Source organism: Salvelinus namaycush, chromosome 41, assembly GCF_016432855.1.
Source record: "Salvelinus namaycush isolate Seneca chromosome 41, SaNama_1.0, whole genome shotgun sequence".
In the NCBI taxonomy this organism is placed as follows: domain Eukaryota; kingdom Metazoa; phylum Chordata; class Actinopteri; order Salmoniformes; family Salmonidae; genus Salvelinus; species Salvelinus namaycush.
The window spans coordinates 2,337,501-2,351,986 of NC_052347.1; the positions used below are offsets into that span (position 1 = coordinate 2,337,501).

Genomic DNA, 14,486 nt, shown 5'->3' on the forward strand with positions numbered 1-14,486 from the left:
TGAAATGTATTCCATAGCCTAACTAAAAACAACAACTTTAGTGAACGAATCCTCTGGTAACCACAGCATGGTACCAGCAGAAGGGGAAGGCCAGAAAACACGTAAATGGACCAGCTAAGGAGCAACACCGGACTGGAGGAGGAGGAGACTGCGTCTGCAATGGAGGACAGGCACCCCTGTAAGACCCATTAATCGGCCTAAGACGTCCAAACATAGGATGACATGTGACGTGAGTCAGTTTCCTTTTAAAAGGCATAATGGAGGATGCACTTCCTTGTGTAAAAACATCCTGACAATGTCAGGGCAAAAGAGTGAATCCTTCATTTACAATGAGTCCACAGAAAAGTGGATGGGGGAAGGGGGTTCAAAATAGCCTGCACAATCACATTGTAATGGGTTACATGTACTGCCCTGAAAAGCAAACAGAACAAATAAAATGTATTGGTCACATACCTATGGTTAGTAGATGTCATTGCGAGTGTAGCGTAATGCTTGCGCTTCTAGTTCCGACAGTGCAGCCGTATCTAACAAGTAATATCTAACAATTCCAAAACAAATACCTAATACACACAAATCTAAGTAAAGGAATGGAATAAGAATATATAAATATATGGATGAGCAATGTCAGAGCGGCATAGGCTAAGATGCAATAGATAGTATAGAATACAGAATCTACATATGAGATGAGTAATGTGTCATTATTAAAGTGGCTAGTGTTCTATTTATTAAAGTGGCCAGTGATTTCAAGTCTGTATGTAGGCAGCAGCCTCTCTGTGCTAGTGATGGCTATTTAACAGTCTGATGGCCTGGAGAATGAGGATAGATGACGTAGGCAACAGACGAGTTCATTATTACATATTGCTTATACAGGCATGTAATAATAATGTTGAGTGAGCTAGCCTAGCATACAAGTATTTCACTGCACTTTTTATACATGATGTTCACTGTGTGTGTAACAAGTACAATTTGATTCGATTTAATCTCCCAATGTATTGAAAATATATCTTAAAGCACCTGGTTGAGAATGGCATTTAAGCGTTTAATAGCGTAAATGATCAATTCTAAGCATCCGTATCTTCTCTTGGCTAGCACTAACTACTATAGTATATGTCCTCATACATGAATTTTAAGCATCCAACCTCTCTAAACTGTTGTCCTCACAAGAGCACCTAAAGGGGAGCAATGCCTCCTGCTGGCCTGTTGACATCACTTCAAGCAGATCAGACCATGTCTTTGTTTATGGGGTTGTCTCAATCAGATTGCACTCTTACTGAAATATGACAGGCGAAATTCTCAGAGAATGGCGAGTATTGTAACTAAGCGCTGAATTGCATTGTTCTGTTCATTTAAATTAATAAACAAATAATTACATAAACAAATACTGTGAAATCGTGATATATTCCTAAAAATATATAAAAGCTATGTTCAAAACCATATGAGAATTCACGACAATTGAGATAACCATCTTAAAAGGCGACGTGTTATGTTCAACCTATAGATGACAAAATGCTGCCGTACGTAAAAACGGTTGTTTTCGAAAGTGAAAAGCGATTTATGGTTTATTCGACGACGTCATCATCCCCCGCGACAGAGGCAGTCCCACTTTCATGGCTAGAATGTTTCCTAATTGTCAAACTATTATAAAATGTTTTGCATTTTACCTAACGCTAACCCTTTTCCTGAACTTAACCTAATTCTCCCAACTTGCTACGTTAATAATAACATTGTATCTAGCTGTTAATAAGAAATCAGGTCCACAAGAAATCGTTTGAATGACCTTTTCATATGCCAATGTCAATTTGTTTTACAACGAAATAATGAAATGCCATGTAGGCTACAAGTAATACATTTCGATAACTGCAATGGAGCAGCTGTGTCGAGTCCAACTATTATCATCATATTTTTCTTTCCGTAACAGAGTAGCCATACAATTAGTTACACATTCCATCCATTGGGAGAGGGGATATAAAAAAGCATTCCTTTAAACGCTTATACTGTAGGCTATCATGCCTACTTAATAAAGGTCAAATTGAACTACAAAAAAAATACATAGGCTACTGTATTAAAAATATAATGTACCTGCCATTATATTATTCTCTGTTTTGATGATGTATTGGTTCAAACATGTATTTACATAGCCTATCATTTGAGCAGCATTGCGCACACCCACACACAGAAGACAAGAACGCAACATTTCGTCAACAGCTCTGCAAGGTGAAGAAATTAAATTTTCGATGCTCTTTCAGTTTCCCTGCTTGAAATGTCCTTTTTTAAATATCCTTAGGGAATTACATATTACCTCGTCCATGACATTTCAACGAGGGAGACTATACAGGTAGGGCACGTAGCCAAACGTTGAGAAGTCGTATTCAAGGATTTATCAACTGACTGGACACATGACAACTCAACGTGTTCTTTGTGGTACATCTTTGTATAATTGTTCTTTACCCGGTTGTGTATGCTAAATGCAGTGACGGAAAAGAGCAAACGTATTATCTTTCTCAAACTCGCCAGGCCCTCAATGATATTGCCATGTTACAAATATGATATGCCTGTTACAAATCGACAATATAGGCAGAGACATATTAGAAATTTAGATCTGAATATAGGCTGTAGCATATATACTGTGAGATCACAAGTTGCAGTATATTCGGAAAGTATTCAGACCCCTTGACTTTTTCCGCATTTTTTTACTTTACAGCCTTACTCTAAACTTGATTAAATTGTTCCCCCCCCCCCCCCCCCCCCCCCCCCCTCATCGATCGACACACAATACCCCATCATGAAAAAGCAAAAACAGGTTTTTGGAAATGTTTTCAAATGTATAAAAATATATATATATATCACATTTACATACGTTTTCAGACCCTTTCCACGGTACTTTGTTGAAGCACCTTTGGCTGCGATTACAGCCTAGAGTCTCCTCGGGTATGACGCTTCTTGGCACACCTGATACGGGGAGTTTCTCCCATTCTTCTCTGCCGAAACTCTCAAGCTCTGTCAGGTCTCTCTAGAGATGTTCGATCGGGTTGAAGTTCGAGCTCTGGCTGGGCCACTCAAGAACATTCAGAGAATTGTCCCGAAGCCACTCCTGCGTTGCCTTGCTTTTTGCTGCGTATGGAACATTTCTGGGATTTTTTATTTCAGTTTATGATCACATGGTGCGTTTATATTTTCGTTCAGTATATATTAATTTGGGGACAGGTGGAAACACACATGAAACGTTCATGGACATTTAGTTAGCTTGATGTTGCTAGCTAATTTGTCCACGGAGATAGAGCCCAAGAGTGCAGGTGTCATAATACCCAGAAAACCTAGCGGTCAAACAGGGAAATGGTTCCAATCGTTTTTCCACCATTCATTTTTCCCATAGGGGATTTTAGAAACACTTAAACACCTAGTGTATATTTGACTATTAAGCACACACCATTTTCTTTATTTTATCACAAAGCATTTAAAAAATACCTGATATACTAAGAAAATGTATATATGAGTGCAAGAATCAAGTACAAGAGAAAAATGTCAAATTATTTGTCTGTGTGCTATAATTCAGTCAACATCTGATGGGTAACAAAACATCTAATAGTTTGGAGTATCTTCATCCATTGTACAGCAATTACATTTATTAGAATAGTTTACAAACTTCTAACAATTTTGATGACCGTCTGAGATGGCGCACAATGAGCTCCTGGAGTGGCACCATCAATTCCCACATGACACGCTGAAATAGCTGCCGTATACACCTTCAGGGTGAAGAATGAACAGCCCTGCTCGAAAAAAATGTCCACCAGAGAGGAACAATTCCTTTATTTTGGCACTAAAGTTCAAAGCCCGCCACGAAATCCATACAATCCTCTCGTGGAGCGTGCCATTGCGGACTGTACAGTACCAATAAATCCCTTGCCATCAGTTTGGACCTTTCAGGAGCCAAGCTCACATATTCCAAATCTCTGCAAATGACCAACGCAAATGATCTATGTAAATGATCTTCGCGAACCACTTTTATTGTAAATAAGAATGGTGGTTTGGGCCAATGGGGAGCCACAATGATCAATGACCAGTCCTCCAGACGCACTATGTTCAGTGTGGGCTGAATCACGTCCATAGGGTGGAAACGCGAAAAGGAGAGTCCGAGGACACTGGTGCTCGCTCCTACAGTGGACAGCTATGCAAAGTTGTCACATTCTGCTGCTTTAAAATTCATTCTTATTTACAATAAAAGTGACTCCAAAATGACACAATACATTATTTACCATTCATATATATTGTGAACAAAATAATCTGAAACCCAACCAAAATGAACAGCAAACGCATCCAACAAAGTTGTAGTCACAAGCTTCATGCAGTCGTTGCGTGTTATGGGATATGGGACCAAATTATAACAAGTGCTGTAATTTCTAAACAATTTAACCGATATGGATGGTAATTTATGTTTGTGGACCACAACTGCCTATTTAAAGATACAGATCAACGTTGTATGGGTTTCTATCAATTACACACTCAACATTACTTTATTTCGTTTAAGAAACGGGTTTGGGTGGTATGAAATATTTTGGTAGACCCCCTCCTATATGCTCCCGGTTTTCAGAATAAGACACTGGTAGGTAGACCTTGGCAATACTGCTTAAATTGAAGCCTATATTTCGGGTACTTTGGAATCTGGGCCTACAGGCATGTGTGCGTTAAATACAGGTTTATCACGTAGATCATATGTCAAAGTTTTGCATATTCGTGTGTTTTTATTGGACTTATAAATAAATATTTGATATATTTATCCAGGTACTGCATGTGAGTTGATTGGACCTCTGCATCTATTATCTTTCCACTGTTGGGACTGAAGAGTAACAGCTTGTTTTTTTGAGCGATTGCTTTACTCCATTGAACTAACATTCAGAATTTAAAACTCTAATTATGTTGCATGATATCCAGTATATATATGTGTACTTGATACTATGAATAACTATAGAACTCAACAATGTTGTACAGTGATCTGATGATGTCTTAAAGTGCAGGGAAATATGGCTGGAGGTCGGGAATTCAGAGTATTGTAAAGGAGTTTGTTTTTCATCGAAGATGATGTTGATACAGTATGCAATTTCAGGAGGAATAACATTTTTTTATTATATAGGATAACGTTTCAAGGAAAAACTCGTCGGTTGCATCACACCACACAATTTGACAAAATTGCTAGCACAACTTAACTCAATATAAAGCGTGTTTGTCTTTTTATTTAAATATTATAACGTACATGGCAATTATTTGCAACACGGATAAATAACATAAATATATAACGCTTACAGTGGCATAATTAATAAATTAAACAAAATAATTGTTTTACGCAGAATTGAACTACAAGTAATGCTACTCTCACACGTGTTTCCTTGACATTTTTGATTTCTTGTAAAAATCCCTCAGGATGCTCCCCATTTCAGCTCTCACGACCTCCCATGAGCAGGAGCTAAAACGCTGAAAGACAAAAAGTGAAACAAATATGTTTTTTTAGGTGAAAATAATACATCATACATCACAGGTATAGGCTAGGCCCACTCCACTCCTCTCAATATTTTAGATTTGAAACACAATTGACAAAAAATGCAACCCATGAGATGTTTTACCTCACGTGAAAGAAAGTCGCCCAGCTGTTTGAAGTAGTTCTTAACCATATTTTCAATTGGAAGGTTTAGACGCACACTCATGTCTCTGACCTGAAATAGTAAACAACAAACAGCATTAATATAAATATCCATGCGATTACATGAATACTAATAATAATAACAATAATAATAATTGTGTAAAAAGCTAGAGTAAACAAATTAAACATTCGGGAACGTACACATTCTGAATAGGTCATATTTTGTCGAGCAAGAAGGTCTTGGAGCTCCCTGAGTTTGAAGGTATTCCATTTCACAGGTGTTAGGTTTTGTTGGAAGAGCTCGCTGGCTAGTTGAAACGCAAGTTTCAGTGTCCAAAGCTTTTCCCCCTCCTGTAATCAGAAAAACACCCCGTGTAACCATGCAATTGAACTAGACACACACTAAAATTGTAGCCAGTCATGATCTCCTGAGCATCACCTCTATGGAAAGCGTTGGACGTTGGACCATTATCCTTTCAGCCTCTTGGATACAGCCGCTTGGTCTCCTCTCCTATACCGCACACAAAAGACACCATATCGCAATAAAACAACTGAATATATGAACGAATCAAACTCCAATAATCTACTTTACAACTAGAATAAATAACTTGTGATAACACGCTATACATGCTACAGCCTATATTCAGAGACATATTTCCATATACGTCTCTGCCATATACGTCTCTGCCTATATGCTCAATTTGTAATAGGTTAAAGACATTTACCAACCATGGCAAGATCATTGAGGGCCTGGCGAGTTCGAGAAAGATAATATATTTGCTCGTTTCGGTCACTGCATTTGGCATACACCACCGGGTTAAGAACAATTATACACAGGAGATGTACCACAAAGGACACGTTCAGAGTAGCCATGTGTCCAGTCAGTTGATAAATCCCTGTAAACTACTTCTAAACGTTGGGCTACGTGCCCTATACCTTTATAGCCTCCCTCATTGAAATACAATGGATGAGGTAATATGTAATTCCCTAGGGGGAAAAAACTAGGAAATTTCAAGCGAGGATAATGAAAGAGAATTGTACATTCCATTTCTTCACCTTGCAGAGCTGTTGACGAAATGTTGCGTTCTGGTTTTCTGTGTGCAGGTGTGCGCAAGAATGCTGCTCAAATCATAGGCTATGTTAAATACTTATTTGAACCAATACATCATCAAAACAGAGAATAATATAATGGCAGGCACACATTGCTCTTCACTGCAATGTATTTTTAATACAGTAGCCTATCTATGTTTTGTTGTTACATTTGATCTTTATTAAATAGGCACGATAGCCTACAGTATAAGCATTCAAAGGCATGCTTTTTATATCCTCTCTACCAATGGATGGAAAGTGTAACTAATCGTATAGCTACTCTGTTAAAGAGAAACATGATGATAATAGTTGGACTCGACACTTATCTTAATGTACTCCATGGCATTTCATTATTTCGTTGTAAAACAAATTAACATTGGAATATAAAAAGGTAATTAAAACGATTTATTTTGGACCTAATTTCTTATTTACAGCTAGATAAAATGTAATGATTAACAAATGATGTTGGGAGAATTAAGGTTACGTTTAGGAAAAGGGTTTAGGGTTAGCAAAAAATGCTAATAAATAAATAATACTTTGACAATTAGGAACCCTTCTAGCCATGAACGTGGGACAGCCTGTCGCGGGGGATGATGACATCGGTGAATACAAACCACAAATCGCTTTCGCTTTCGAAAACAAACAGTTTTTACATACCATTGCATTTCGTCATCTATCCCAGTAGGTAGAACGTTACACGTCACATTTTAAGATGGTTAGCTCACTTGTTGCTCATCTCTTTTGTAGCCATGTTCTCATATGGTTTTGAACATTACTTTTATATATTTTTTATAAATATAACACATGATTTCACATTATTGATTTGTTTATGTAATTATTCGTTTATTTCTTTCAATGAACTGTACAATGCAATTCAGCGCTTAGCTGCCAATGTTCTACACCATGACAATAAACTAAACCTTACTATAAATACGATTCATACCAACTGGATCCTTTATTGGCTATGTCCACAAAAAATAAAACTGTCTAAAACGGCATTTTATAATCTACAATACTCGCTATTTTCTAAGAACTCTGCCTGTCATTTTTCAGTAAGAGTGTAATCTGATTGAGACAACCCCATAAACAAAGACATTTTCTGGTCTGCTTGAAGTGATGTCAACTTGCCAGCAGGGGGAATTCTTCCCCCGTAGGTGCTCTTGTGTTTTAGAGAGGATGTATGAGGACAAATACCATATCAAATCAAATCAAATCAAGTTTATTTTATATAGCCCTTCGTACATCAGCTAATATCTCGAAGTGCTGTACAGAAACCCAGCCTAAAACCCCAAACAGCAAGCAGTGCAGGTGTAGAAGCACGGTGGCTGGGAAAAACTCCCTAGAAAGGCCAAAACCTAGGAAGAAACCTAGAGAGTAGTTAGTGCTAGAAAAGAGAAGATATGGATGCTTAGACCTCGCTTGAATTGTTGTATTAATCGCTTGAATGCCATTCTCAACTGTGTGCTAGAAAATACAAGTTGAATACATTGGGAGATTAAATTGTAATTGTCACATACACAGTTTACAGAATGTATAGGAAGTGCAGTGAAAAGCTTACATGGTATGCTAGCTCACTCTACCACATTATTACATGCTTATTGCCTGTATAAGCAAAATGTAACAATGAACTCATCTGTTGGCTACATCATCTCTCCTCATTCACCTGGTTGAAAGTACAATATTGTCTAATTTTGGTCAAATATGGCAGATACATACCTGGTTTTAGTTCTGTTCGCTTTCAGGGCCGTACACACACTGTAACCCAATACAATGTGATTGTGCAGGCCATTCTGAAACACCTTCCCCCATCCACTTTTCTGTGGACTCATTGTAAATGAAGAATTCACTCTTTTGCCCTGACATTGTCAGGATGTTTTTACACAAGGAAGTGCATCCTCCGTATTGCCTTTTGAAAGGAAACTCACTCATGTCACAATGTCCTACATCTATGGCATACGAATCATTCAAAACAACTTATTTTTCATGATTGTGACTCATCCTTTTCATCTGAATCAGGGTTAGTTTGGCAGCTGGGGTTAATGAGGAGTGATTACGATAGAGGAAACCAAGGCTAGATTGAACTTAACACGTGATGCCTGCTAATTATCAATAGGCTAAGTCTAGATAAATGGAACACTAGTCACTTTAATAATGACACTTTTACTATGTTTACATATCTTGAATTACTCATCTCGTGTACTGTATTCTATACTATCTATTACATCTTAGCCTGTGCCGCTCTGTCATTGCCCATCCTGTCACGTTCCTGACCTGTTTTCCTTTGTTTTTGTATTTGTTTAGTATGGTCAGGGCGTGAGTTGGGGTGGGCATTCTATGTTATGTGTTTCTATGTTGGGTTCTTTTCTATTAGCCTTATATGGTTCTCAATCAGGGACAGGTGTTTGACGTTTCCTCTGATTGAGAACCATATTAAGGTAGGCTGTTCTCACTGTTTGTTTGTGGGTGATTGTTCCTGTGTCTGTGTATGTCGCACCACACGGGACTGTTTCGTTTTCGTTTGTGTATGTGTTCGTTCCTGTTAGTGCGTTATGTTCTCTAGTTCAGGTTTGTTCACATCGTTTATTGTTTTGTAGTTATTCAAGTTTTCTTCGTGTTCGTCGTCTTGTTTAAATAAATGTCATCATGTATTCCACCTACGCTGCATTTTGGTCCGATCCTTCTCGCCTCTCCTCATCCGAGGAGGAGGAAGAAATAGACGAACGTTACACATCCATGTATTGTATTTATATATTCTTATTCCATTCCTTTACTTAGATTTTTGTGTATTAGGTATCTGTTGTAGAATTGTTAGATATTACTTGCTGGATATTGCTGCACTGTCGTAAAACAAAAAGCACAAGCATTTCGCTACACTCGCAATAACATCTGCTGACCATGTACGTGTAACAATACAATACAATTTTATTTTATTATATTTGACCTCAGACCCTAAGCACACAGCCAAGACAAGACAGGAATAGCTTCGGGACAAATCTCTGAATGTCCTTGAGTGGCCCAGCCAGAGCCCAGACTTGAACTCGATTGAACGTCTCTGGAGAGACCTGAAAATAGCTGTGCTGTGACACTCCCCATCCAACCTGACAGTGCTTGAGAGGATCTGCAGAGAAGTATAGGTGTGCCAAGCTTGTAGCGTCATACCCAAGACGACTCGAGGCTGTAATCGCTGCCAAAGGTGCTTCAACAAAGTTCTGAGTAAAGGGTCTGAATACTTATGTAAATGTGATATTTCATTCAAAACAAAATTCATCTAATACATTGACAAATATTTATTGAAAATAATGAACAGTTGTTTCGGATTTAATTTAATTGGTAGCTTTCTCTTTTTTTTCTTCCACCTCTGAGTTAACTGATGGAACGGAACACACCCGCTCTACATTTACCTTTGAGTGATTTAGCAGACACTCTGAGCGACTTACAGGAACAATTAGTGTTAAGTATCTTGCTCAAGGGCACATCAACAGATTTTTGACCCATTTGGCTCGGGGATTCAAACCAGCAACCTTTCAGTGACTGGCCCAACTGTCTTAACCAATAGGCTACCTGCCACCCTCTAACAGAGGCTTTTGGCTTTACTCTCCCTTATATCTATCTCTGTCTGTTAACAATGCCACACAGATTTATAAAAAGCCATCCCTGCTTTAATGGCCTGATCACAGCATGGTGAAGTCTGGTGAAATTGTGTGTGCTCTATCTTAGTGGCGGTAAATCACCCATTAAGCCCCACTGAGACAGCTTAATGGATAGACATGAATGGATGGGCCTGTCTTTGGGCCATGTACTGTTAACCTCTGGAATGGAAATCAACTGTGTTCTGGGCCACACGCTGTGTGGAGACTGCACCTGTACATTGTGCTGTGATGGCAATGGATCTTTTACAATGTAAAGTCTTAATACAGACCTGTCTGTAGCACAGGCCTATGATTAACCAAGGGCTATGGTAAATGAAGGGACCGTACATTTTTACATTTTAATAATTTAACCAGTGCTCTTATCCAGAGTAACTTACCATCAGTGCATTCAACTAAGGTAGGTAAAACACCCACATATCACAGTCATCTGCTAGACAGAGATGAGCCTGCTATTCAAGACATTTTAGCATGGCTAAGGTAGAACTGATGGGCAGCATCGATGCTGTTTCTGCTGCATCTGAGAGCGATAAGAGAGACCAACACTGTATTGATCCATGTTAGCATTCTGGGGAAATGATCTGTGATTTAGAGTAAATTATCACTTTCTGTATCACAATGTTTACAGATGACCTGAAGCCTGAGGGGACAGAAAAACTGAATAAACCGTGCAATAAATAAGAACCAAATATGTATAAATATTGAACCACTACACATCGATAAAACATTTATTACCAATCTTCCATTGTATTCTGTGTGCAGAGTTTAACAAAGCACTCAGGCAGCAGGTCCCTTGTCAGGGGCACAGATTAGATAAGTGTCACGGATCCCCCCGGTACTGCTGCTCATTCTGTTAACCAGTTCCGGAGGTCGACCTCACCGGGCCTTCTAGGCTGCACTGAACTGTGTCATTACGCACACCTGGTTCCAATTCCTCACTGATTGTATTTGTATAAATGTGCCCTTTGTTTCCCCATTGGGCTGTCGATTATTGTTCCCATGTCCGTTGGTCGTGTGAGTACCTATGCGTTGTCTCAGCTTGTGCTGTGTGTTTTGTGCTTTGTGTATTACGGGTCTCGTCCCGTGTCGTTCTACGAGGATTACCCTCGCTCTTTTGTTTGGGTACATCCGAGTGTTTTGTATAAGTGTTTGTTTTGGGCGTATTAACAACCCAGATGATGTATTCCTGCGCCTGTCTCCAAATCCTTTATACCAGCGTGACAATAAGTATAAGCATCATACTAATGGCATGGTTGGTGTCGTGACATTGTATCGTTAATGTGATGACTGCTATTCATTGAATAATGAACTGTGTTTAGAATTACGTGATTAAATTAATCAGGCAACCATTAACTCAGTAACCTGGGGCACCATGGGAAACGTTTATTTAATGAGTTACCATTTACAAAATTAACTCAAAGAATATCTATTTCATAGCAGTCTCATTCTGAATGTCTCATAATTTGTAAATCTGCACAAACCGGGGTCTCACTAAATCATTGCATACCACACCAATTGAGTTGATTATTTATTTACTAACAAGCTACAAGGCTATTGATTAGAACTTAGTACAATGAAACAGGTCCCAGGCGGACCAACACAATATGACACGTGTTACACAAGATGGGGATTTAGAGAAAGAGAGTGCACGAGAGAAAAGCACACTTGGATACATTTGTAAACTGTGCTTAGTTTAGCCCTAACACCTTGCCCCGAACTACCGCTCTTATGGGTCAGAATTATAATGAATGTATTTACTTGTTGAAAGTCGCCGTTGGGTATCTCTTCGTGGACCGAGTTCCGCTTAGGAGGTTTAGCCGACGACCTTCTTTCGATGGCCGCATTTCCTTCGTTTTCCAGGTGTAGGTCTCTGATTGTCGACACGATGTCAGTGTCCATTCTCTTAGTGGTCTGTTCCCTTGCACTTGATCTGTGAGAGCGGACTTCTGAGGAGGCTAATCAGCCATGTCGATGCTCCCAGCTTGGGTAGGAGGTCCGTGTAGACAACCGATGATTTGAAGAGGATAACTGGCTGGTTCTTCTGGAATTCACCTTCTTAGATACAATAATCAACCGTAGCCTTGATTGTTAATAGGTTCCTTTGTGCTCTTCCTCGTGTTGTGTTTTGGGATCACGACTATCCGTAGACCTTGGCTGCAGCACACGGTCAACTTAGTCTGTATGTAAATTCTTAATTCACAAGTTTTATACCCTCGGGTCACAAAGGGCGTTTCCATCTTTATGGCATGCTCTCTGGGTTCCCTGAGGCGTATCTTGTTACAAGGCAAGATATTAGGATTTTACTCTGATCTAGTTAATACAACTAAATTCATCTTTACAAAAACATTCTCTTTGATCTGGATATTTTCGACACAACGCACAGTATGCAAACATCATGTACATATTATGAAAACTCTTCAAGTTACAATGTTTTCGTTATAACGTCATCATTTAACTTTTAATAACATAACAGAAAAGACATTCATTTTCATATTCCATCTATCATTGTTACCACCATTTTGGCTGATGAAATATCATGTCCCAAAGTCCATGTATTGCATGTCGCAGTTCTGAGGTAGATTCTCCATAAGGCCCACCCGAAGACATTCCAGTCCCAAACACGAACAGGACCAAGGATTCGTCTGCTGCCTTATGATTTACAATGGGCGAGAGCTGTCACAACCCCCCCCCCCCCACATCAATCCCTCTATACCTCTCCCCCTCTGCGGGAATGAGAGATATCTCTGTAGAACTGTGATCCACGGTAACCTGATCCTCGCAGGCCAGTCATGACATTGGCAATGCCATGTTAGAGGATCACACCGTGGAGATGTATCATCTTTGTAGCTCTGGACAGACTCGATTCTTGATACATTACATACTTGACCACTGAATCCAATGTTAAAATAAACATTCTGACTTGATACCTCTGGAACACTGCTAACAAGAAGGGAATCGGTAAATGTAGGCCTAAAGCAGCATTTTCAGAGATATCCTTGGTCAGACTGGATGTTGGAGCATTAAGACTGACACGTTACATACATACTTATTTATAGTTTCAGAGTTATTCAAATGATTCTTACTCAGTCTAATAGTCTTAAACAACGTCGAAACGAATCCATTACAGCCTGTGTCAGAAAGCTCATTTGGCTTAAAGTCAAACCATCATTAATGCCTCTTTGATGAGTTTGAATGTTTAATATACAGCTAACCCAATTCTAAAATAGTGTGGATATAATATTTTTCCTCACCACCTTAATAATAACCGATGATATTTCTACTCCACAAGCCATTGTCCAATAATATGTATGCCACGCTAAGGAAAGAGACTTGTTGTGACAGTCTGATTGGGAGAGACGTTGCCTGAGATTTGCCAATTTTCCGTTGCTCGTCAGCAGACCTGGTTTCAAATAGTATTTGATATTGTTTGCTGTAGCCTGCCCGGAGTGACAGATGGGGTTATTGGGACTATTCTACTTCTCTATTAAGCCAGACAAGCTCAATCAAGCCCAGATAAAGTATTTGCAATGATTTGAAATAGTATTTGAACCGAGGTCTGCTTGTAAAGGCAGTGGGGAGGAGCGGGGGGGAGGGGTTTATGTGTAGTGTATGTATTTCATATCAGAATTACTCTAGATAGTGTATCTCTGGGTGGGCGGAGGAGAGAAACAGCCTGTCCTTTCGACAATGTCCTCTTTACATTATCAACAAGGACGAGTCCTGATTCCTGCGACTGTTAATAGTGGACTATGTTGATGTCCCAAATGGCGCCCTATTCCCTATATAGTCCCTATAGGCTTCTAGTCAGAAGTATTGCACTACTGTATGTAGGGAACAGGGTGTCATTTGGGATGTAGCCTAGCTCCCCTTTGTATACAGTATGGAGTGGTTGTCTGTCTGTGAGTGCTCAAACTCTTTTCCACCTCTCCTCTGCCAGGCTGGGACCGCGGGAAAGAGATAGACCTGTTGGTTCTGCTATGGGGCAGCCATGGTGTGAAACCTAACTACAACCTCTACTGTGGGTGAAACCGTGTGGCATTTATCGAGCAGAAAGTGCAACTTGGTGCTTCCTCGAGACTTACAGTACATGCAAAACTGTTTTGGATTGTTACTACGAG

General features: G+C 39.4%; 1 protein-coding gene across 1 annotated transcript; it reads right to left on the reverse strand.

The window, feature by feature from the left end:
* Positions 1–5,367: 5,367 nt before the first annotated feature.
* LOC120034326 (interferon alpha-like) lies at positions 5,368–6,505 on the reverse strand. The gene is made up of 5 exons (XM_038980839.1): positions 6,362–6,505; positions 6,072–6,143; positions 5,834–5,983; positions 5,616–5,705; positions 5,368–5,466 (listed from the first exon to the last, which is right to left on the reverse strand). The coding sequence occupies exons 1-5, from the start codon at positions 6,503–6,505 to the stop codon at positions 5,368–5,370; spliced, it is 555 nt and encodes a 184-aa protein (XP_038836767.1).
* Between the last annotated feature and the right edge of the window lie 7,981 nt (positions 6,506–14,486).